The sequence below is a fragment of the Bufo bufo genome, chromosome 5 (genome assembly GCF_905171765.1).
Source record: "Bufo bufo chromosome 5, aBufBuf1.1, whole genome shotgun sequence".
NCBI classification, from domain to species: domain Eukaryota; kingdom Metazoa; phylum Chordata; class Amphibia; order Anura; family Bufonidae; genus Bufo; species Bufo bufo.
In genome coordinates this window covers 311,193,569-311,218,517 of record NC_053393.1, presented here as the reverse complement: position 1 = coordinate 311,218,517, position 24,949 = coordinate 311,193,569, and the positions used below count along the sequence as shown (strand labels likewise).

The 24,949-nt window shown below is 43.1% G+C and overlaps 1 protein-coding gene across 2 annotated transcripts in view; it reads right to left on the bottom strand.

Moving 5' to 3' along the window:
* Window positions 1-417: 417 nt before the first annotated feature.
* Window positions 418-24,949, bottom strand: part of ANKS6 (ankyrin repeat and sterile alpha motif domain containing 6) — a 180,458-nt gene continuing 155,926 nt past the window's right edge. For both annotated transcript variants that reach the window (XM_040432916.1, XM_040432917.1), the window contains exons 15-16: window positions 23,598-23,694; window positions 418-730 (exon numbers count right to left, since the gene is read on the bottom strand). In XM_040432916.1, coding sequence (XP_040288850.1) covers window positions 681-730; window positions 23,598-23,694 — 147 coding nt within the window. In that variant the 3' untranslated portion in view covers window positions 418-680. The remainder of the gene's footprint in view (window positions 731-23,597; window positions 23,695-24,949) is intronic.

The window sequence follows — 24,949 nt, the reverse complement described above, 5'->3', positions numbered from 1 at the left end:
AAATACTATAAATATTTTAGATCGTGACTTTTTTTCCCCCTGCCCACAGCATCCCTGAACTGAATTTATAGTACAACACATGTATGGAGTTGTCAAAACCCAGCCTCACGAAAATAATGTGTTGTAATAAAGTATTGTGAGCATTCTGGTTATGTTCATTTCAATACAGATACTGGTATAAAAATAAAAAAACATTAAATGAAAATATTCCATGTGTGTTTGTGGCTGTGTTATCAATGTTTTCTACCACTTTTCTAATTAGGAAGGTGCTGGTGCACAACCTTCTCTTACTGGCACACTACATGCCCTCCACCCCACTTATCTTCAGTTTCTGGCTGCCCATGGTTACATTTCTTTTCCTACATATTGTAGGTATAATGTGTCACATCAAATAATCCAACCAAAATTTCAAATAAGCAAGTCAGTCAAGATCTAGAATATATTAGGTATTTATAAGAAATATTTAACATCTTGAAACCTTTTTCTTTAATAAAGCTTCTTTTTCTAGAAGGATTTTTCTCTTTGTTTCTTCACTCAACCACATCGTACCATGAGGTGCCCTGCATTCTATACAGTGATGAGTAGAACCATCTTCACTGTCTGTGTGCACCTTTTTCAACAAAACGGTGGTGTAATTCACTTGGATTCCAAGTTTGTGCGCTGTCCAGGCTATTGAAATGCTACCTTTTGTTTGACACAAAGGTTTTCGGTTTTGTACAGGCAGAAGGAGCTATAAAAGCAAGAATATATGAGATTACACAAATGGCAGAAAACATTTTGTATAATACAACTATACCATATGGCTCACCAACACCTGCGCTGGAGGCTTTGTTTGCTTGAGATAATTAATTGGCTGCAGTGGTCAGGTGTTGTCAATGTGACATCAGTGCTGCAGCCAGCAGGCACTTTTATTTCAGGCATGCCCTGAATGTTGTCCAGTTACTTCTTGAAACCAGACAACCCCTATAACCCTCATTGAGCCTACTGAATATATAAATCTCCTCTGAGGAAAGTTTATGCACTTAAGGGTATAAGATCTCCAATTCAAAAAAGGACAAGGGGAGCAAAGAAAGCTATCCTTAACCCCTTCAGGACACAGCCTAATTTTGTAAATCTGACGTGTCACTTTATGTGTTGATGACTTTAAAAAGCTTTTACTCATCCAGGCCATTCTGAGATTGTTTTCTCATTACATATTGTACTTCATGACAGTGGTAAAATTGAGTCAAAATATAAAAATTTTATTTATAAAAAAAATACCAAATTTACCCAAAATTTAGAAAAATTTCCAAATTTCAATTTCTCTACTTTTATAATAGATAGTAATACCTCCAAAAATAGTTATTACTTTACACTCCCCATATGTCTACTTCATGTTTGGATCATTTTGAAAATGACATTTTATTTTTTTGGGACGTTAGAAGGCTTAGAAGCAAATCTTAAAATGTTTAAGAAAATTTCCAAAACCCAATTTTTTCATGACCAGTTCAGTTATGAAGTCACTTTCTGGGGCTTACATATTAGAAACCACTCTTAAATCACATTTTAGAAACTACACCCCTCAAGCTATTCAAAACTGATTTTACAAACGTTGTTAACCCTTTAGGTGCCCCACGAGAATTAAAGGAAAATGGGAATGAAATTTCAAAATTTCACCTTTTTTTTGCAGATTTAAAATTTTTATCTATTTGTTCTGCAACACATCAAGGGTTAACAGCCAAACAAAACTCTAAATCTATTACCCTGAATCTGGAGTTTACAGAAACACCCCATGTGTGCTCAAAAACTGATGTATAGGCACACAGCAGGCTTCAGAGTGGAAGGAGCACCATATGGCTTTTGGAGAGCGGATTTAGCTGGAATGGTAATTGGGAGCTATGTTGCATATGAAGACACCCTGAGGTGGCCCTACAGTGGAAACCCCCAAAAAGTGACCCCATTCTGGAAACTACACCCCTCAAGGAATATTTTAAGGTGTGTAGTGAGCACTTTGACACATCAGGCGTTTCACAGAATTAGGAAACACCCACCCACAGTTTTCACTTTCACTAGGGGTAACAGGACAAAATGCACCCCAAATTTTGTTCCCCATTTCCCCCCGAATACGGCAACACCCCATATGTGCTCAAAAAATTATGTATGGGTGCACAGCAGGGCTCTAGAGTCAAACAGCAAAATATGGATTTTGCTGACCTGAATTGGCAGACATGGATTTTAGGTGAGGAACATAAAGTAGTGATCATTTGCTGTATTAAAACATAACTTCTACTAATACCTTAAAAGGATAGGCCCTAAATATATAAATCATACAAAATGATGGGATCAAAAGCAGCGGTAGTAAAGACCGAATGTGCACGGTGGCACCCAAACAATAAACATAAGATAAAGGTGCACGGCGGCACTTAGGATTGATAACCACAATCCTACCGCTCTGTCGTCAAACTCCAGGGTGCAGTCTGTGTCCTGATGAAACCAGAGTTGTATTGCTCCAATCAGACCATTGACTGCTGGAAGCGGCGGGGTCAGTATAAACCCTATTGTAGCCCTGTGGCGTAAACCTAAGCTGACCCTGATTACTAAATATCAGGAGCAGCCTAACCACAGGGCACTTGTCCTTAAAAGGGCGACCCCGTCAGGAACCTCACCCTGTGAACTGGCCCTGGTTGGCCCTAATCTAGTTCCACTCCCTACATGCACGTTTCATATTTGAAAAATCATCAGGGGAATTTTTTTTTTCGTTTGGGTGCCACCGTGCACATTTGGTCTTTACTACAGCTGCTTTTGATCAGATCATTTTGTATGATTTATATATTTAGGGCCTATCCTTTTAAGGTATTAGTAGAAGTTATGTTTTAATACAACAAATGATGACTACTTTATGTTCCCCAATTTTGATTCATAGTGACGTCTACTTTTGACAAGTAATTATTGTCTTTTCCTGTTTATTCATGGATTTTAGGTGCCATAACACATTAAAAAAATTCCTGAGCTCCCCAGAAATTAAAAACCCCAAAAAGTGACCCAGTTTTGGAAAGAGCACCCCCATACGAACAGTTTAAGTGGTAGAAAGGGTACTTTTCAGCAATCAGGTGTCTCACAGAAGGCAGAAACACTTTTTAAAAGGATTTCAAAGCACACATTTCTGAAAATGAAAAAAGTTACTAGCAGACCCCAATTTTTCACTTTCACAAGGGGTTAAAGGAGAAAATGCACCCCAGTATATGTTCCCCATTTTCTCCCCATTCAGGAAACACCCCATATGTGCTTTTAGTCTGCTGTATGGGCGCACAGCAGGGCTCAGAATGGGAGGAACACCGTGTGGCTTTTGGAGGACAGATTTTTGCTGGAATAATTTTCAGGAACCGTGTCGCCTCAGACACCCTGAGGCACCCAGACAGTGAAAACCACAAAAACGAGGCTCTAGGGGTGCCAGAACATAAAAATAAATTGAAGAAATGCCCCATTTAATAAAATTACACCCTTCAATGTATTCATCTAGGGGTATAATGGGAATTTTTTTATTTTTTTTGGGGGGGGGAGCTATTATTGGAATGTCTTCCCATGTCTTCCCTTGGATTAATTAAGAAATGAATGAAATTAACTTAATGGATATCAGTGGAGGTGTGATAAACTTGAAAGCACTCTCCAATGCAGAGGCCCGGTTTAGAGGGGCAGGTCTGATAGTAGTGAGTGGTGTCTTTCCTAATCCCTCTAAGCAAGCAAACTACACTTTTTTTGGGGTCGCCTTTTTTTTCTGTGGGGGAGGGGGGAGTACTCCAGGGAAATGCTGCTGTATTATTTTTGAGACCCCAGAAGCACTGCTGACTGAAATACAGCCCTCTCCTTCCTGAACGCCAAAATATTTTATTTTTTCCCCTGAAATTCCAAGAAGATCCCCCCATGACCAGCTGTTCTATGGATAACAAAAGCATTATATTGTGACACTTGGGTTAGGTACACAGCTAATTTTTTGTACCACACCTTAGATTTTCTTAAAGAGGATCTTTCACTAGAATAAAAAATATAAACTAAGCATACAGACATGGAGAGCGGCGCCCAGGGATCTCCCTGCACTTGCTATTATCCCTGGGCGCCGCTCTGTTCTCCCGGTATAGGCTCCGGTAGCTTCATATGTTCGGTTAAACTGGGTGGAGCCTGCCCGCGTCTCCTTCTCCCAGGCTGTAGCGCTGGCCAATCGCAGCGCTCAGCTCATAGCCTGAGAGTTTTTTTTTTCTCTCAGGCTATGAGCTGAGCGCTGCGATTGGCCAGCGCTACAGACTGGGAGATGGAGACGCCGCCAGGCTCCACCCAGTTGAACTGATCATATGAAGATACCGGAGCCTATACCGGGAGAACGGAGCGGCGCCCAGGGATAATAGTAAGTGCAGGGAGATCCCTGGGCACCGCTCTCCATGTCTGTATGCTTAGTTTACATTTTTTATTCTAGTGAAAGGTCCTCTTTAAGGCACTGTAGGGCTGTAGTACCTGGTCTGAAAGATCCACTCCGCCCATGAACTGGTTGTAATCCTTGATACACACAGGCTTGGTGTTCTGCTCTGTGGTTCCACGGACTGGGACTGGGGTGGACTGATTTGCATGGATGGTAGTTAACACAAGAGCATCCCGTTTGTCCTTGTATTTTAGAGACATCAAATTTTCTGAGCAAACAGCCCTGCTTTCCCCGTGACGCACTGTCTTGCCTATAAATGATTTAGGGAGCCCTTTTTGATTTTGTCTAATTGTGCCACATATGCCTATGCAAGGCACATCAGGAAAGGGACACTATTGTAAAAGTTGGCTAAATATACACTGCTCAAAAAAAATAAAAGGGAACACTTAAACAACACAATGTAACTCCAAGTCAATCACACTTCTGTGAAATCAAACTGTCCACTTAGGAAGCAACACTGAGTGACAATCAATTTCACATGCTGTTGTGCAAATGGGATAGACAACAGGTGGAAATTATAGGCAATTAGCAAGTCACCCCCAATAAAGGAGTGTTTCTGCAGGTGGTGACCGCAGTCCACTTCTCAGTTCCTATGCTTCCTGGCTGATGTTTTGGTCACTTTTGAATGCTGGCGGTGCTTTCACTCTAGTGGTAGCATGAGACGGAGTCTACAACACACACAAGTGGCTCAGGTAGTGCAGCTTATCCAGGATGGCACATCAATGCGAGCTGTGGCAAGAAGGTTTGCTGTGTCTGTCAGCGTAGTGTCCAGAGCATGGAGGCGCTACCAGGAGACAGGCCAGTACATCAGGAGACGTGGAGGAGGCCGTAGGAGGGCAACAACCCAGCAGCAGGACCGCTACCTCCGCCTTTGTGCAAGGAGGAACAGGAAGAGCACTGCCAGAGCCCTGCAAAATGACCTCCAGCAGGCCACAAATGTGCATGTGTCTGCTCAAACGGTCAGAAACAGACTCCATGTGCTCGCCACAGCCCTCCATGTGCTCGCCAGAGGTAGCCTGACTGCCATTAGGTACCGAGATGAGATCCTCAGACCCCTTGTGAGACCATATGCTGGTGCGGTTGGCCCTGGGTTCCTCCTAATGCAAGACAATGCTAGACCTCATGTGGCTGGAGTGTGTCAGCAGTTCCTGCAAGACGAAGGCATTGATGCTATGGACTGGCCCACCCGTTCCCCAGACCTGAATCCAATTGAACACATCTGGGACATCATGTCTCGCTCTATCCACCAACGTCACGTTGCACCACAGACTGTCCAGGAGTTGGCAGATGCTTTAGTCCAGGTCTGGGAGGAGATCCCTCAGAAGACCGTCCGCCACCTCATCAGGAGCATGCACAGGCGTTGTAGGGAGGTCATACAGGCACGTGGAGGCCACACACACTACTGAGCCTCATTTTGACTTGTTTTAAGGACATTACATCAAAGTTGGATCAGCCTGTAGTGTGTTTTTCCACTTTAATTTTGAGTGTGACTCCAAATCCAGACCTCCATGTGTTGAAAAATTTGATTTCCATTTTTTTTTTTTGTGTGATTTTGTTGTCAGCACATTCAACTATGTAAAGAACAAAGTATTTCAGAAGAATATTTAATTAACTAAGATCTAGGATGTGTTATTTATGTGTTCCCTTTATTTTTTTGAGCAGTGTAGATGGTATCCGTGGTCCAACAGGGGGTGGACTAAATCCCATACTATCTTCCCACTTATACCGAGAACCGGGGGACAATCGGGTGGCTCAATTTTTGAATCTTTTCCCTCGCGCAATGTATACCCGGATACACTTTCACAGGCCTTATACAACTTCACGCCATACCTAGCCCTTTTATTGTGCAGATACTGGCGGAAATGTAATCGGCCTTTGAAGTGGACCAATGATTAATCCACAGAGGCATTTTTGGGGGGTATATACTTGACCAAATTTGGAATTGTAGTGGTCAATCACTAGCCTAGTTTTAAAGAGTGTCATAACTGGGGTCGCTTGGGGGTGGGAATTCATTATTATTGCTGAAGTGTAGAAATTTTTTAATAGCTTCGAACTGGGGCATGGCAAGAAAGTAAAGGGGGGTGTGATAAAGAATATCTTTGTTCCAATATGAACGTATTGTTGTTGTTTTTATAATGCCCATGCTTAGGAGAAGTCCCCAAAACTTTTGCATTTCAATCGTGTCAGTAGGGATCCATTTGTGGGGCCTTGAAAGATAACTGTCCGGATGGAAGGCAATAAATTGCTCTGCATATATATTTGTTTCTTCCACCATCAAGTTAAATAGGTCATCAGTGAAGAATAATTTGAAAAAAATAATTTCACTGAAACCTGTGGTATCTACAGTCGTGGCCAAAAGTTTTGATAATGACACAAATATTAGTGTTCACAAAGTTTGCTGCTAAAATGCTTTGCTTTTAGATCTTTGTTTCAGTTGTTTCTGTGATGTAGTGAAATATAATTACACGCACTTCATACGTTTCAAAGGCTTTTATCGACAATTACATGACATTTATGCAAAGAGTCAGTATTTGCAGTGTTGGCCCTTCTTTTTCAGGACCTCTGCAATTCGACTGGGCATGCTCTCAATCAACTTCTGGGCCAATTCCTGACTTAGCAGGAATAGCAACCCATTCTTTCATAATCACTTCTTGGAGTTTGTCAGAATTAGTGGGTTTTTGTTTGTCCACCCGCCTCTTGAGGATTGACCACAAGTTCTCAATGGGATTAAGATCTGGGGAGTTTCCAGGCCATGGACCCAAAATGTCAACGTTTTGGTCCCCGAGCCACTTAGTTATCACTTTTTCCTTATGGCACGGTGCTCCATCGTGCTGGAAAATGCATTGTTCTTCACCAAACTGTTGTTGGATTGTTGGAAGAAGTTGCTGTTGGAGGGTGTTTTGGTACTATTCTTTATTCATGGCTGTGTTTTTGGGCAAAATTGTGAGTGAGCCCACTCCCTTGGATGAGAAGCAACCCCACACATGAATGGTCTCGGGATGCTTTACTGTTGGCATGACACAGGACTGATGGTAGCGCTCACCTTTTCTTCTCCGGACAAGCCTTTTTCCAGATGCCCCAAACAATCGGAAAGAGGCTTCATCGGAGAATATGACTTTTCCCCAGTCCTCAGCAGTCCATTCACCATACTTTCTGCAGAAGATCAATCTGTCCCTGATGTTTTTTTTGGAGAGAAGTGGCTTCTTTGCTGCCCTTCTTGACACCAGGCCATCTTCCAAAAGTCTTCGCCTCACTGTGCGTGCAGATGCGCTCACCCCTGCCTGCTGCCATTCCTAAGCAAGCTCTGCACTGGTGGCACTCCGATCCCGCAGCTGAATCCTCTTTAGGAGACGATCCTGGCGCTTGCTGGACTTTCTTGGACGCCCTGAAGCCTTCTTAACAAGAATTGAACCTCTTTCCTTGAAGTTCTTGATGATCCTATAAATTGTTGATTGAGGTGCAATCTTAGTAGCCACAATATCCTTGCCTGTGAAGCCATTTTTATGCAACGCAATGATGGCTGCAAGCGTTTCTTTGCAGGTCACCATGGTTAACAATGGAAGAACAATGATTTCAAGCATTACCCTCCTTTTAACATGTCAAGTCTGCCATTTTAACCCAATCAGCCTGACATAATGATCTCCAGCCTTGTGCTCGTCAACATTCTCACCTGAGTTAACAAGACGATTACTGAAATGATCTCAGCAGGTCCTTTAATGACAGCAATGAAATGCAGTGGAAAGTTTTTTTTGGGATTAAGTTAATTTTCATGGCAAAGAAGGACTATGCAATTCATCTGATCACTCTTCATAACATTCTGGAGTATATGCAAATTTCTATTATAAAAACTTAAGCAGCAACTTTTCCAATTTCCAATATTTATGTAATTCTCAAAACTTTTGGCAACGACTGTACATTGATGCCTGGAACCTTGAACAAGAGAGTTGAACGGCACTCCTCCTGGAGATAGGCGGTGCTCAGTGGTAAAGGAGACTAACAGTAATGATAGAAACCACGGCACTCTGAAGAAATTTTTGTAATTATTTCTTATTTATTTCATTATTTTTATTTCATTGTTTTAATCCATCCGCATAATTAATTACTGGCCAACGTTTCAGTCCTACACGGACTTTGTTCAAAGCCTTAGTATCTTGGACATCATGGATGAAAAGAATGAAATAAAGATAATGAAATAAATAAGAAATCATTACAAAAATTTCTTCAGAGTGCCGTGGTTTCTATCATTGCTGTAGATTCAGGCACCTGGGGCATATAGTTATCTGGGGGATCCATGAAGAGTCACTTTTTCGGGCCTGCGACTGCGCACTACCCCTAGGTTGCCTACGAGGGGGTTCATCATTGGATGAATCATTTGAGGAAGATAAAACGGACAGACAGGCTGGAGTGACTCGTGTCTTGATGGATGAACAGGCTGGAGTGACAGGTATCTTGACGAACGGACAGGCTGGAGTGACAGGCACAGAAGAGTGGCAAATCGACACTGAAGGGGTTAATTATGTGTGGGGCTGCATTACTGCAGATGGACCAATCACAGCGATCGCCGGCCGGGGAGCAACCACCGTGTGCCGGCAAAACTGAACTGTCAGCACATCGCCCCGTGCGCTGACAGTGAAACAGCATCATGTACATGCACGTGGGAATGCGGTAAAGCACCACATTCCCCCACGTACATGTGCGTGATAATGTGGGAAGGGGTTAAACCAACATTGCTAAAAGACCATGCTACTGTCATACATTTACTTACATACATTTTAACAACTGTTAAACACCTTTGCTCAGCAGAGAAATATGTCAGTTGCTAACATTTTTTTTTTCTAAATGCAGACCTGCCATTCTGGTGATGAGCAGATACTACCAGGGAATTTGCAAATGGCTACACATTGCCGTGGCAGGGTAAAGTGATAGGTGATCATGTAATACATACTCAGGCTATGCCCTCCAGAACTGGAACCACTCAGTGGAACAGCCATCTGACCAGACATATACGAGGATCCTGAACATTACCTGATTGTGGGAATACAATCCAAAAGATGTGTGCTACTCTTTGCAACAGTCAGACAGTGTGTGAAGTAAGTGTTGCAGATTTCCCCAGAAAGTGTGAATTTATTCCTTGGGGTGATAACCTTTATCATGCAGCTCTTCTCACCTCAGAACTCACATATCCTTCATGAGCACTTCAATATCGTGCTTCCTACATTTAGGAAACAAGATCGCAAACTCCAGTAGTGAAGATCACACAAGCACACAATTTATTCACTTACGTGTGTAAAAATAACATCAAATATAAAAAAAAAATACTGACTTCCATTCGGGGACCGTCCAACTCGAGTTTCACAAATGCTTCTTCTGGGGTTTCATAGTCCTTTCCAGGTGCGCATTTAAATACCCAATACTCCAACCCATAATTATATATACGATTAAATCCATAACAAAAATTCTATACATACATTACAATTAATACACAATAAAAAACACATCTCATAAAATAGAACTTTTATATAGTTAATAAAAAAAAAATCCATTCAAATCACCCCCATTTTACAGACCTCCGATCATGTGATTAATATATTAAACAAGTGGCGACAGAGGGCAAGTACACAACCGTAGTTTTGGTCTGCATCCGATCTGCATTTTTTGCGGATCGGATGCGGACACAATGCGGCCACAAAAGATGCGCACAGCACACCCTATGCCAGTGATGGTGAACCTTTTAGAGACCGTGTGGCCAAACTGCGACCCAAAACCCACTTATTTATCGCAAAGTGCCAACACGCCAATTTAACCTGAATACTACAGTCCAATATAGTATATCTTCCATGTACTTTATCATTTAGCCATAATAGCCTGCATACATTCAATGCCTATGCTGTTCATAGTGCGCCCTGTGCTGATGAATGGCAGGAAAACTCTAAGGCATATTGATACACCTTAGACTTTTCCAGGGTGCGGGTGCCCACAAAGAGGGCTCTGAGTGCCGCCTCTGGCACCTTTGCCATAGGTTCGCCACCACTGCCCTATGCCGTCCGCCATAGTATGTCCGTTCTGTGGTCCCGAAAGAACCATCTGATAATATTCTGATTGGGCTGGAGACCCACAATATGTTATTGCATAAAAAAAAAAAAAAAAAAAAAAGTTTGGCAGAGGAAATTTCAGGGAAATGAATAGATTCAGAAAAGATAGCAGCTGACATTAACCAGCAGCAATGGATGTATTCTCTGGGTACTTTACATCCGAAGTGATTACATGTTGATTTTGAATTTGAAATCATGTTTAAAGTAGCGAGGTCCCCTTTAAGTTAAAGGGGGGGTTGAGGTTTGTAGAAGTATATTATATGTTATTGTATTTTTTGTCTGATTGGCTTAATAGCTAAATGCATAATACACTGAGAAGGCTTTTTATTATTTATTGGTTAAGATACATATTGTGATCGGAGGTCTGTGAAATGCAAGGAATTTGAAAGTATATAGTTATAAAAAAATATCAATGGTAATATTTTATATAGATGCGTTTTAAGTATTCATTATAATTTAAGCATATGTAAAGAATAATATATATATATATTTAATTGTTAAATTATGGCATGTGTATGGTAAGGGTATTATTAAAGTACTGATTGGTTCTGTCCCTTTCATTATTACCATTCCGTGTAATGATGTGCCTTGTAATTAGTACCCATCCCCTATTGTGCTGATAAGACCCACATTCCTGAGTGATCTCAGACATGCGTGCTGCACACTGGAGGAGAGGGTAAAATGTTTAAACTCTGTGACATACATTCACTCAGGGCATTCTGCTAAAGACTTCATTCTAGGTAGGATGTAAGTATTGATTCGCCGTATCTTTTCTACACCTTGGGGTGTCGTCCATGTGCTACAACATGGCGACAGGTGACACCCCATGTTGCATATTTAGGCTAGTGATGTTTATTTTCTTTTTATTATTCCGTATGTGATTTGTTTGTGTTATCATATATTTATTACACTTAGTAAACATTTTTATTCATTTAGCCTGCGTAAGCGTATTTATTCTCAAATCTTTAGAATTCACGTTACAGGATGGTGTACAGTGTATTTAAATGTGCTCCCGGAATGGACTCTGAAGCCCCAAAACAAACATTCAAAAACCAGAGATGGGCAGTTCTCGAGTGTCAGCCAGGACTTTTTATTTAATTAGACTACTTTCACACTAGCGTTTTTACTGGATCGGTCAGGGTTCAGCAAAAATGCTTCAGTTTCTGATAATACAACCATCTGCATCCGTTATGAACGGATCCGGTTCTATTATCTTTAACATTGCTAAGACAGATCCGTCATGAACTCAATTGAAAGTCAAATGGAGGACAGATCTGTTTTCTATTGTGTCAGATAAAATGAATCCGTCCCCATTGACTTGCATTGTGGGTCATGCCGAATCAGTCTTGCTCCGCATCCCAGGACGGAAAGCAACTAAACATCTCCGGTATGGGAACGCAACTAAACAGAAAGGAATGCATTTTGGGGCATTCTGTTCTGTTCATATCAGTTTTGTCCCCATTGACAAAGCTTTTTTTCCGGTATTGAGCCCCTATGACTGATCTCAATACGGGAAAACTAAAACCCTAGTGTGAAAGTAGCCTTATATGTGCTGATTTCATTTTAATCAAAAGAAAATAAATAAATAATGCAATAGCACTCTGCAACCAGCACTCCGCCCTGCCTCCATGCTGAATGTTGAATGAGGCATTGGTGTACATTTTGGCCTAAGCGTAATAAGCCACTCACCACGTCAAGGTCGCCTCTATGAGTGGTCCCTAACACTAGTACCTACCTGTTTATGGGCCATGACAGCCACACAAAGTCCAGGGAGCGCAGGTACAGCATGAACGCCAGGCACACTCTGCTTTTAACCACGTCCGGTGCCGTTACAGCTTTCATCGGATCCAGGGATGCAAGTACCAACATGCATGCTGAGCCCACTATATACTTCTCCTGGAGACCTTGACGTGGTGAGTGGCTTATTACGCTTGGCCAAAATGTACACCAATGCCTCATTCAACATCCAGCATGGAGGCAGGGCGGAGTGCTGGTTGTAGAGTGCTATTGCATTTGTTTTTTTCTTTGTATATGTATTTCGCCAGAGCGATGTGCACCTGCATATAGGGTTGTGCTGACTGAATCCCCCACATTTTTTCTTTGTAGTATATATTGGAGGCGTGGCGATCTCCATGCAGTCATGCACACCTGACCAGTTAGTCTGCCCTGGAGGCTGGTTTTAAAGTCAGTATAAAACTGAGTCTACTTCTACAGGGCCTACCAGTAGCCATTTGGCTCCAGGAGAAGTATATAGAGGGCTCAGCATGCATGTTGGTACTTGCATCCCTGGATCCGATGAAAGCTGTAACGGCACCGGACGGGGTTAAAAGCAGAGTGTGCCTGGCGTTCATGCTGTACCTGCGCTCCCTGGACTTTGTGTGGCTGTCATGGCCCATAAACAGGTAGGTACTAGTGTTAGGGACCACTCATAGAGGCGACCTTGACGTGGTGAGTGGCTTATTACGGTTTGGCCAAAATGTACACCAATGCCTCATTCAACATCCAGCATGGAGGCAGGGCAGAGTGCTGGTTGCAGAGTGCTATTGCATTAGTTTTTTTCTTTGTATATAGGGAGTGCAGAATTATTAGGCAAGTTGTATTTTTGAGGATTAATTTTATTATTGAACAACAACCATGTTCTCAATGAACCCAAAAAACTCATTAATATCAAAGCTGAATATTTTTGGAAGTAGTTTTTAGTTTGTTTTTAGTTTTAGCTATTTTAGGGGGATATCTGTGTGTGCAGGTGACTATTAGGGTGCATAATTATTAGGCAACTTAACAAAAAACAAATATATACCCATTTCAATTATTTATTTTTACCAGTGAAACCAATATAACATCTCAACATTCACAAATATACATTTCTGACATTCAAAAACAAAACAAAAACAAATCAGTGACCAATATAGCCACCTTTCTTTGCAAGGACACTCAAAAGCCTACCATCCATGGATTCTGTCAGTGTTTTGATCTGTTCACCATCAACATTGCGTGCAGCAGCAACCACAGCCTCCCAGACACGGTTCAGAGAGGTGTACTGTTTTCCCTCCTTGTAAATCTCACATTTGATGATGGACCACAGGTTCTCAATGGGGTTCAGATCAGGTGAACAAGGAGGCCATGTCATTAGATTTTCTTCTTTTATACCCTTTCTTGCCAGCCACGCTGTGGAGTACTTGGACGCGTGTGATGGAGCATTGTCCTGCATGAAAATCATGTTTTTCTTGAAGGATGCAGACTTCTTCCTGTACCACTGCTTGAAGAAGGTGTCTTCCAGAAACTGGCAGTAGGACTGGGAGTTGAGCTTGACTCCATCCTCAACCCGAAAAGGCCCCACAAGCTCATCTTTGATGATACCAGCCCAAACCAGTACTCCACCTCCAGCTTGCTGGCGTCTGAGTCGGACTGGAGCTCTCTGCCCTTTACCAATCCAGCCACGGGCCCATCCATCTGGCCCATCAAGACTCACTCTCATTTCATCAGTCCATAAAACCTTAGAAAAATCAGTCTTGAGATATTTCTTGGCCTAGTCTTGACGTTTCAGCTTGTGTGTCTTGTTCAGTGGTGGTCGTCTTTCAGCCTTTCTTACCTTGGCCATGTCTCTGAGTATTGCACACCTTGTGCTTTTGGGCACTCCAGTGATGTTGCAGCTCTGAAATATGGCCAAACTGGTGGCAAGTGGCATCTTGGCAGCTGCACGCTTGACTTTTCTCAGTTCATGGGCAGTTATTTTGCGCCTTGGTTTTTCCACACGCTTCTTGCGACCCTGTTGACTATTTTGAATGAAACGCTTGATTGTTCGATGATCACGCTTCAGAAGCTTTGCAATTTTAAGAGTGCTGCATCCCTCTGCAAGATATCTCACTATTTTTGACTTTTCTGAGCCTGTCAAGTCATTCTTTTGACCCATTTTGCCAAAGGAAAGGAAGTTGCCTAATAATTATGCACACCTAATATAGGGTGTTGATGTCATTAGACCACACCCCTTCTCATTACAGAGATGCACATCACCTAATATGCTTAATTGGTAGTAGGCTTTCGAGCCTATACAGCTTGGAGTAAGACAACATGCATAAAGAGGATGATGTGGTCAAAATACTCATTTGCCTAATAATTCTGCACGCAGTGTATGTATTTCGCCATAGCGATTTGCACCTGCATATAGGGTTGTGCTGACTGAATCCCCCACATTTTTTCATTTTAATCAAGTTAGTGAATAAGTTGTGTGCTTGCGATCAGTATTGCTGTGGATCATGACTGCTGGAGTTTGCGATCTTGTTTCCTGAATATGTAAGAAGAGCAATACTGACGGCGTGTTTAGAACTGTCCCAAAATCGCATCTTGTTTTTGCTGTCAAGCGGATATGTTTGTAAAAACGCATAGAAATGTATTACTTGATACCCATAGACTACTATTAGGCAAATGTATTTTAAAAGTGCATACTCAGTTTGTCATAGTTTACGTTTCTGTATGATTTTAGTTATTTTTTGCAGTAGCATAGGCATACCACGCTTTTCTGTCCAACAAATAAAAAAATTAAATAGATAGGAAGGTATACTTTTTTCTTTTTTACATTGTAGTGAATATGAGACAGATGGAAAAGTAGAAAAGTATATCTAAACATATCCGCTTGATGTACAGTAAAAACGAGATGTGAACAGCCCCTTATCCTTTTTTTTTTTTTTTTTGTAACCGCTTTATTACCGGTGTCTAACCTCTTCATATCAGTCCAATTTTTCAGTTTAATGGGCCTATCTAACTGCAAATAACGAATTAATTTCTGACCCAACCTACATGTACTTTATATTATTTTTCACAGGACACCTTAGACCAGGGACGGCCAACCTGCGGCTCTCCAGCTGTAGCAAAACTACAACTCACAGCATGCCCAGACTGCCTACAGCTTTCAACCTACAGCAGAGCATGGTGGGAGTTGTAGTTTTACAACAGCTGGAGAGCCACAGGTTGGCCATCTCTGCCTTAGACCTTTCTTTTGTGCCATTGAATGGCTGTTATACACTCACCTAAAGAATTATTAGGAACACCTGTTCTATTTCTCATTAATGCAATTATCTAGTCAACCAATCACATGGCAGTTGCTTCAATGCATTTAGGGGTGTGGTCCTGGTCAAGACAATCTCCTGAACTCCAAACTGAATGTCAGAATGGGAAATAAAGGTGATTTAAGCAATTTTGAGCGTGGCATGGTTGTTGGTGCCAGACAGGCCGGTCTGAGTATTTCACAATCTGCTCAGTTACTGGGATTTTCACACACAACCATTTCTAGGGTTTACAAAGAATGGTGTGAAAAGGGAAAAACATCCAGTATGCGGCAGTCCTGTGGGCAAAAATGCCTTGTGGATGCTAGAGGTCAGAGGAGAATGGGCCGACTGATTCAAGCTGATAGAAGAGCAACGTTGACTGAAATAACCACTCGTTACAACCGAGGTATGCAGCAAAGCATTTGTGAAGCCACAACACACACAACCTTGAGGCGGATGGGCTACAACAGCAGAAGACCCCACCGGGTACCACTCATCTCCACTACAAATAGGAAAAAGAGGCTACAATTTGCACGAGCTCACCAAAATTGGACTGTTGAAGACTGGAAAAATGTTGCCTGGTCTGATGAGGCTCGATTTCTGTTGAGACATTCAAATGGTAGAGTCCGAATTTGGCGTAAACAGAATGAGAACATGTATCCATTCTCTGATGGCTACTGCCCTGGATGTGCATCCCTCAAATCTCCATCAACTGCAAGATGCTATCCTATCAATATGGGCCAACATTTCTAAAGAATGCTATCAGCACCTTGTTGAATAAATGCCACGTAGAATTAAGGCAGTTCTGAAGGCAAAAGGGGGTCCAACACCGTATTAGTATTGTGATCCTAATAATTCTTTAGGTGAGTGTATTTTTTAAAAAATGTAAAAGGCATCTGTCAGCAGATTTGTACATATGAAACTGGCTGACGTGTTCCATGTTGGGAGGGGGGGGGGGGGGTTCCGTTCCGCACCGGGTGCCCACTGTCAGGGGGGTGCCAGAGCCCAGAAGCATTGAGCGCTTCCATCAATACTGATGGAAGTGCTCACTGTTGGAGCGTGGGAGCTGCAGTCCTCTCAATCAGCTCCCGTCTCTCCCGAATGGTGAAGCAGGAAGACTTCTGCTCCACCATTCAGCCTGCAGGGGGCACAGAGGGCAATACTACTACAAAGGGGGGACACAGAGGGCAATACTACTACAAAGGGGGCACAGAGGGTAATACTACTACTATGGAGGGGGCACAATGGGCATTACTACTATGGAGGGGGCACAATGGGCATTACTACTATGGAGGGGGCACAATGGGCATTACTACTATGGAGGGGGCACAATGGGCATTACTACTATGGAGGGGGCACAATGGGCATTACTATGGAGGGGGCACAATGGGCATTACTAGGAAGGGGGCACAATGGGCATTGTTACTAGGAAGGGGGCACAATGGGCATTATACTGTGAAGGGAGCACAATGGACATTACTACTTTGAAGGGGACATAATGGGCATTACTATTATAAAGGGGGCACAATGGGCATTATTCCTATGAAGGGGCACAGAAGGCATTACTACTATGAAGGGGGCACAGAGAGCATTACTCCTGTGAAGTGGGTGGGCATAACTGTTATGGGGCACTGAGTGAGCATTACTACTGTGAAGGAGGACAGTAAGGGCATAACTACTCTGAAGAGGCACAGAAAGGGCATTACAACCATGATGGGGGCACAGAAAGGGCATTACAACCATGAAGGGGGCTCAGATAGGGCATTACTACTGTGAAAGGGGCACAGAGAGGCCATAACTACTGTGAGGGAGGCACAAAGAGGGCATTACAACTGTCCTTTAAAAAAATTATATATATATATATATATATATATATATATATATATATATATATATATATATATATACACACACACTGCTCGAAAAAATTAAGGGAACACAAAAATAACACATCCTAGATCTGAGTTAATTAAATATTCTTCTGAAATACTTTGTTCTTTACATAGTTGAATGTGCTGACAAAAAAATCACACAAAAAAAAAATGGAGATCTAATTTTTCAACCCATGGAGGTCTGGATTTGGAGTCACACTCAAAATTAAAGTGGAAAAACACACTACAGGCTGATCCAACTTTGATGTAATGTCCTTAAAAAAAAGTCAAAATGAGGCTCAGTAGTGTGTGTGGCCTCCACGTGCCTGTATGACCTCCCTACAACGCCTGTGCATGCTCCTGATGAGGTGGCGGACGGTCTCCTGAGGGATCTCCTCCCAGACCTGGACTAAAGCATCTGCCAACTCCTGGACAGTCTGTGGTGCAACGTGACGTTGGTGGATAAAGCGAGACATGATGTCCCAGATGTGCTCAATTGGATTCAGGTCTAGGGAACGGGCGGTCCAGTCCATAGCATCAATGCCTTCGTCTTGCAGGAACTGCTGACACACTCCAGCCACATGAGGTCTAGCATTGTCTTGCATTAGGAGGAACCCAGGGCCAACCGCACCAGCATATGGTCTCACAAGGGGTCTGAGCATCTCATCTCGGTACCTAATGGCAGTCAGGCTACCTCTGGCGAGCACATGGAGGGCTGTGCGGCCCTCCAAAGAAATGCCACCCCACACCATTACTGACCCAATGCCAAACCGGTCATGCTGGAGGATGTTGCAGGCAGCAGAACGTTCTCCACGGCGTCTCTAGACTCTGTCACGTCTGTCACATGTGCTCAGTGTGAACCTGCTTTCATCTGTGAAGAGCACAGGGTGCCAATGGCGAATTTGCCAATCTTGGTGTTCTCTGGCAAATGCCAAACGTCCTGCACGGTGTTGGGCTGTAATCACAACCCCCACCTGTGGACGTCGGGCCCTCATATCACCCTCATGGAGTCTGTTTCTGACCGTTTGAGCAGACACATGCACATTTGTGGCCTGCTGGAGGTCATTTTGCAGGGCTCTGGCAGTGCTCCTCCTGTTCCTCCTTGCACAAAGGCGGAGGTAGCGGTCCTGCTGCTGGGTTGTTGCCCTCCTACGGCCTCCTCCACGTCTCCTGATGTACTGGCTTGTCTCCTGGTAGCGTCTCCATGCTCTGGACACTACGCTGACAGACACAGCAAACCTTCTTGCCACAGCTCGCATTGATGTGCCATCCTGGATAAGCTGCACTACCTGAGCCACTTGTGTGGGTTGTAGACTCCGTCTCATGCTACCACTAGAGTGAAAGCACCGCCAGCATTCAAAAGTGACCAAAACATCAGCCAGGAAGCATAGGAACTGAGAAGTGGTCTGTGGTCACCACCTGCAGAACCACTCCTTTATTGGGGGTGTCTTGCTAATTACCTATAATTTCCACCTGTTGTCTATCCCATTTGCACAACAGCATGTGAAATTGATTGTCACTCAATGTTGCTTCCTAAGTGGACAGTTTGATTTCACAGAAGTGTGATTGACTTGGAGTTACATTGTGTTGTTTAAGTGTTCCCTTTATTTTTTTGATCAGTGTATAAGAAGACCCCTTCTCCAGGACTGAGCCAATGCGTCCACATCTTTCGGATGATCCTTCAGGGAAAGAGAAAAGAACCCCCCCACCACCACCACCACCTTTCTGTTTGACCTGGTGGTAAAGAGGTCTTTCCGGGACACCCCATAAGGCAGAAATTTTGTTGAAAACCGCCTGGTCTAGGGACCATTTGCCCTGGCATAGATGATAATGGCTGAGGAAATCGGCTTTCACATTGTCTACCCCCTTTAGATGTACAGCAGAAAGATCTGAGAGAATCTTCCGCCAGATAGAAAATTCGGTGGCTGAGGGCCATCAGACTCGGAGCCCTGGTACCTCCCTGGCTGTTGATATAGGCTACTGCTGTCATATTGTCTGAATAGATCCTGACGTTTCTGCCCCTGATGATCAAAGACTCTGAGTCAATGCTAACCAGATAGCATTCAGCTCTTTGAAATTTTGAGACTGGGACCGGGAACTGAAGTCCCAGGTCCCCTGCAGCAGAAAAGACTCCACATGGGCTCCCCAACCTTAAAGGCTGGCATCCGTGGTCAAGTAATAGACTGCATCTCTGTGCCATGGAACTCTTCTCTGTAAATTTTGTAGATTCATCCACCACTCCAAAGAAATAAGCGTCTGGGGGTGATAGATAAAAACTCTGCATCCAGAGAGAGAATACATCTGCCCCAAACCTCCAGAATTTGAAGCTGTAGTGGCCTTGAGTGATACTGGGCCCCTTCTACCCCTGGAATGGCAACTGTCATGAGACCCAGCACGGACGAAAGAGAAGGTTCTGAATTCTTGATTTTTATCAGCAGAACTTTGTGTAGGGGCAACAGATACCTCTGAGATCTGGAATCTAGGATCATCCCTAAAAAAAAAAATGCACTTCTGACTTGGACGCAAATGGGAGTTTTTCATGTTTATATCCCATCCTAGCTTGTCCAGAACTTCTCTCAACCAGGTGATCTGTTCTTCTAGGATCTGACCTGACTGGGCGAGAAGAAGAAAGTCGTCTAGATAGGGAATGATAACGAAGTCCTTTTCTCTCACATGAGCCAGCATCTCTGCAATGATCTTCGTGAAAACCTTTGGGGCCTGAGATAGTCCAAAGGGAAGGGCCTAAAATTGAACATGCAGGATACTCTTCTCTAGGTGAACTGCTACTCTTAAAAACATTTGGTGTTTGGGATGGATAGGGACATGATAGTACGCATCCCTCAGATCCACTGTGGCCATGTAACAGTCTGGAAAGAGATTGTTAAATGCCGACTTGATGGATACCATCCGAAATTTTTCGTACATCAGATAACAGTTCAGACATTTCAAGATTATTATTGACAAGAAATAGGGTTGAGTAAAAACCTCTCAAATGATGGCTGCCTGTTTTGGGGGGTCTGAACGATAATCTGTTATCACAAATCTTCCCGCAGCTTTTGAAACTTTATGTTTAAAGGGACACTGACAGGCCAAAACAGCATATATAGTTAGATATATCACATTACAGGTCTTATACAGTCTTTTAAAAGCATATAACTATCCCCCCTGTCCACCTTATAAAGAGCGAAATATAAAGTTTTATAACCTGCTTCTCCTGTCAGCAATCTGCCCAAGGGGCGGTGTTTCATGTGAAAATGCGCCCAGCCAGCCTTCCCAACTGCCGTTCTTAAGCCCCGCCCAGCTCATCATTATTCACTTCGCTGGGCGGCGGCTAGAACTCTCCCCAGTCCCGATCCTGCGCCTGCGCAATTCAATCCTCCGGGCATCGTTCATGCTTAATCTTCTGCGCCTGCGCCCCGCCGTGCCGTTAGATCGCGCCTGCGTACACACACCAGCCTGCGTCTTCGAGGCTGCTCCCTAGGGGTACCCCCTTTAATGTGATCCTCCAGCTCCCTTATCCATGTCTTTAGGGATCTAGCCACCGAAGTGGCGGCGATTGCTGGTTTAAAGGCCCCCGCAGAGGCTTCCCAATTCTTTTTTAAATAAATGTCAGCCCTTCTATCCATTTGGTCTTTAAGAGAACCCATATCCTCAAAAGGAAGCGCAGCTTTTTTAGATATCTTGGCTACTGGGGTATCCAGTTTTGGGGCCCTGTCCCAAGAGGCAGACACTTCCTTGTCAAAGGGGTATTTACGTCTAACAGAGGAAGGAATAAAAAAAACTTCCTATCAGTTTTTTCTATTCTTTTGCAATGACTGCCTGCATATTTATATAAACCCTCAAACAGAGTCCTGAACAGACTGTGTCGGCTTTTGGTCATCTAAGCCCATAGTAGCTCTTACTACTTTGACTAGGGAATTAATGTTCTCTGCATGAAAGAGCGGCTTCCCTGTGGCTTCGTCAGAGGACTCATTCGATGAAAGCCATTCTCTCTCTTCTTCCAATCCAGAAAGTACATCACTGTCACTAGAGGGAGGTTTAGATGCAGCTGTGGAGGTACTGGGGCGGTTCTTTAGTAGACCGCTAACAGACTCCTTAACCTCCTCCCAGATAATCTGCTTGATGCTGCCCTTCCTCCTCCATTAACTTGCTCACACACACTTGGCAAAGGGGCTTTGCCCAAGCAGAGGTTAGCTTATTTTTAAATACAGCACAACCCTTGTCCTTAAATCTGGAGACCTTTCTAGACTCCTTAGATACCTAAACACAGAAGATGACCCCCATGAGTAATTAGCATCAGGAATATTGGGGTATCATGTCTCTTACCCAACAGTGGTACCGGCGTATCATTGGTGGTTTCAGTGGTTTCTGCGCGCTGAGACTGCTCCATGTCCAAATCGTATTAGCCAGATGGAGGAACTGCCAGCTGGCTGGGCTTTTCTCTTCCAGGAGCGCATACTGGCTACCCCCCACTTCCGGTCTTACAGCGCTCGCTTCCTCCTAATGACGCAACCTGGAAGTACCTCCCATGTGCGTCGACAGCCGGACATGCAATCACGTCCGCAGACGTCCCGTGAGGCAGAAGCCCTCCTGGACCGAGAAGGAGACGGAGTTGGGAGGAGAGAGAAAGAGGCCCAGACTCTGCAGCGGCTCCTAAAGGAGGCTTATGCCGCCGAGTAAAGCCCTCCTAATACTATAAAAACAGTCGGGGAGTCCACAGCTCCTTTCCATTTTCTTTAGCGGTTTCCAATTCCCTCCTGTCCCTTAGGACAGGAAACAGAACTGGAAGTAGAGGGGATAGAACCTCTTTTAAAGCGGTTCTGGTTCCTGTTTCCTGTCCTGAGGAGGCGGTCTCTCCAAGGGTGCTGTCATAGGCAAAGGGGAAATAAAGAATTCAAAAGCATAGTACACTACTCCTTTCCATCCTGCAGAGTCTAGCAAAACAATGTATAGGTTAACACATACAAAGGAACTCTGTGGTGACAGATGCCACTGTATGACATCTGTCAGAGGCATCTGTTTAACATTTGTTGTATACATTAAACGGAAGACAAAAGCTTGATGTGAACCCAGCCTAAAAGATGCAGAACTTGTATGCAGCGAGCCACCATGAAAATTTGGAAAAACAAGAAAGTGAAAATAAAAAGAACCCATATCCTTTTTACTTCTATTTCTTAAGGCCCCATTACACTGGACAATTTTGCAGGCGATTTCCCAGCAAGCGGCTGCTTGTCAGTGAAGGAGGCCACTGCATTTACACATATACCGACTTCTTGTTTGCCGGCAGCAGAGGCTCTTTACACAGCACACTCTGCTGTCACCAAACGACGATTTAGGTGCCTGCACAAACGATCCATCCATTTTGCTCATTCACCAGGTAATTGGTGGCACCCGTTCACCAACAAATAATCGCCAACAAGCCTTCCTATGAACACTTGTTAGTGATTATCTGGTGTATTCTCAGCCTGTGTAAAGGGACCTTTAAAGAGGTTTACCAAGATTACAAATTATCCCCTATCCACAGCATAGAGGATAAGCATCTAATCAGCTGGGGTCCAACTACTGGGGCCCCCCAACGAATCATGAGAGCTCCCGTGTCTTCCTGTATGAATGGAGTGGCAGATGAGTATGTGTGCTGCAGCACCATTCATTCTCTGTGTGAATACCAGAGATACGGTAGCTGAGCGCTCCGCTAGCTTGTAGTTCCATAGAGATGAATAGAGTAGCAGAGCAGAAATGCTTGACCACTGCTCCATTCATACAAGGAGGACACAGGACCACACTGAGCAGACACTTTGCACAACCCATTTAAGTATAAGGAAGACTTATAATGTACTATAATAACCAGAGACCAACAAAGCATTTTCGTATTTCTACATGTGAAATCAACTTTCCTCAAAATACATTACACTGGGAAAGTAAATCTCATGACCTAAAACCATCAGGCTTCCTCACCTTTACATTTGTGGGTAAGTGACTGTAAACCTAAACACATGGGCATTTGTTTTGTTGGGATTATACATTGTACAACTCAGAATATCAGGTGACTGCTGAGGTGTGCTATCCATGGGTTTAATACTGCATGACGTTTAAAGGTTTTAATTGAATTGAAACCTGCCCAGTCCAATTGAGTACTTACACTGATGAGCTCCTGCTGGCCGTGTATTACTGGCGCTGCTCTCAAATGAAGAATGAAAATTGTGAATGGTTTCCTGTAGAATCTGTCTTTCTCTGCCCTTAGGGAGAAATAAAATGGTCAAAGGAGGGAATAACTCATCAATGTCACATATACCGTGAAAAAGGTTTTATGAATGGCAGCTTTACTAGGTCAGCCCACTTACAAATAGTGGGTAAAAACGTTGTTGCTGCCCTAACTGGCCCCTTTAATGCAAAAAGTAAGCGGAAATCTAGTGCACACAGGAGAAGATTTACTGATCAAAATGTGCCAGACTTAAATTTAAAATGAAAGTAAAATTTGTGGCAAGAACTGGAATACATGCCTTGCCACACTGATCGAAGGAAATCGGTCACCAGTGTTTTACAGCCCTAACTAAGGGCAGCATAAACTAGTGACAGATCCCTTTAGTAAAACACAGGGTCACCTTCTTTAACTGACCCAGCCATTGTGATAATATCTTGCACTGAACAGCTCCAGCGCTGTAGATAGTTATACTCAAGACGATTTACAAAGTTGCTTTATTTTATATTTAAAATGCATTGCATCTTGAGAAATTGTCAGCAAGTACAGATATTCCCCTTCACAATACAAATTTACAAGTAATTTTATAAGCCATGGCTGGTATCTGTGTACGGATATTTGGAGAAGCAGTCCAACATATGTAAAGAAAGGAAAATCCAGCACTGGGTCGAAGTCTTCAAAAATATCTTCAAATTTATTACTAAATCAATAAAATCCACAATATGAACCCCAGCAATCAGTCTTCGTATTTCAGACTAGCCACAGCCCTTACCCAGTCATTACCTCTTCACAGAAAGTGGAAAAAACAGATATAAATGTACAAATTACAGGTTTTACTGTATTTTTCCCCACAAAACTATATATCAATCTGCTCAGCTTTTCCTGCTCTATAACATGGTGCTTTCAGATTGCACTGTATTTTGTGGTGACACATCCTCTTTAAAAGGACACACAAAACTTCAACATACAAGTGTATCTCAATAAATTACATCAAACAGTGAACTTATCTCAGTAATTAAATTCTAAAAGTGAAACTCATATTATATAGATTCATTACAGAGTAATGTGTTTCAAGCATTCATTTCTTTTAATGATGATGATTATGGCTTACAGCGAATGAAAACCAGAAAATTACAATATTATATAAGACCAATTTAAAAAAATTATTTTAAATACAGAAATGTTGGCCTACTGAAAAGTACGTACAGGGGCGTGGCCTGAGCATGCAGCCGTGAACACGCACATTTCAGAGCTCCCGGACCCTAGGCCCTTTTATATGCTTCTAAAAGCAG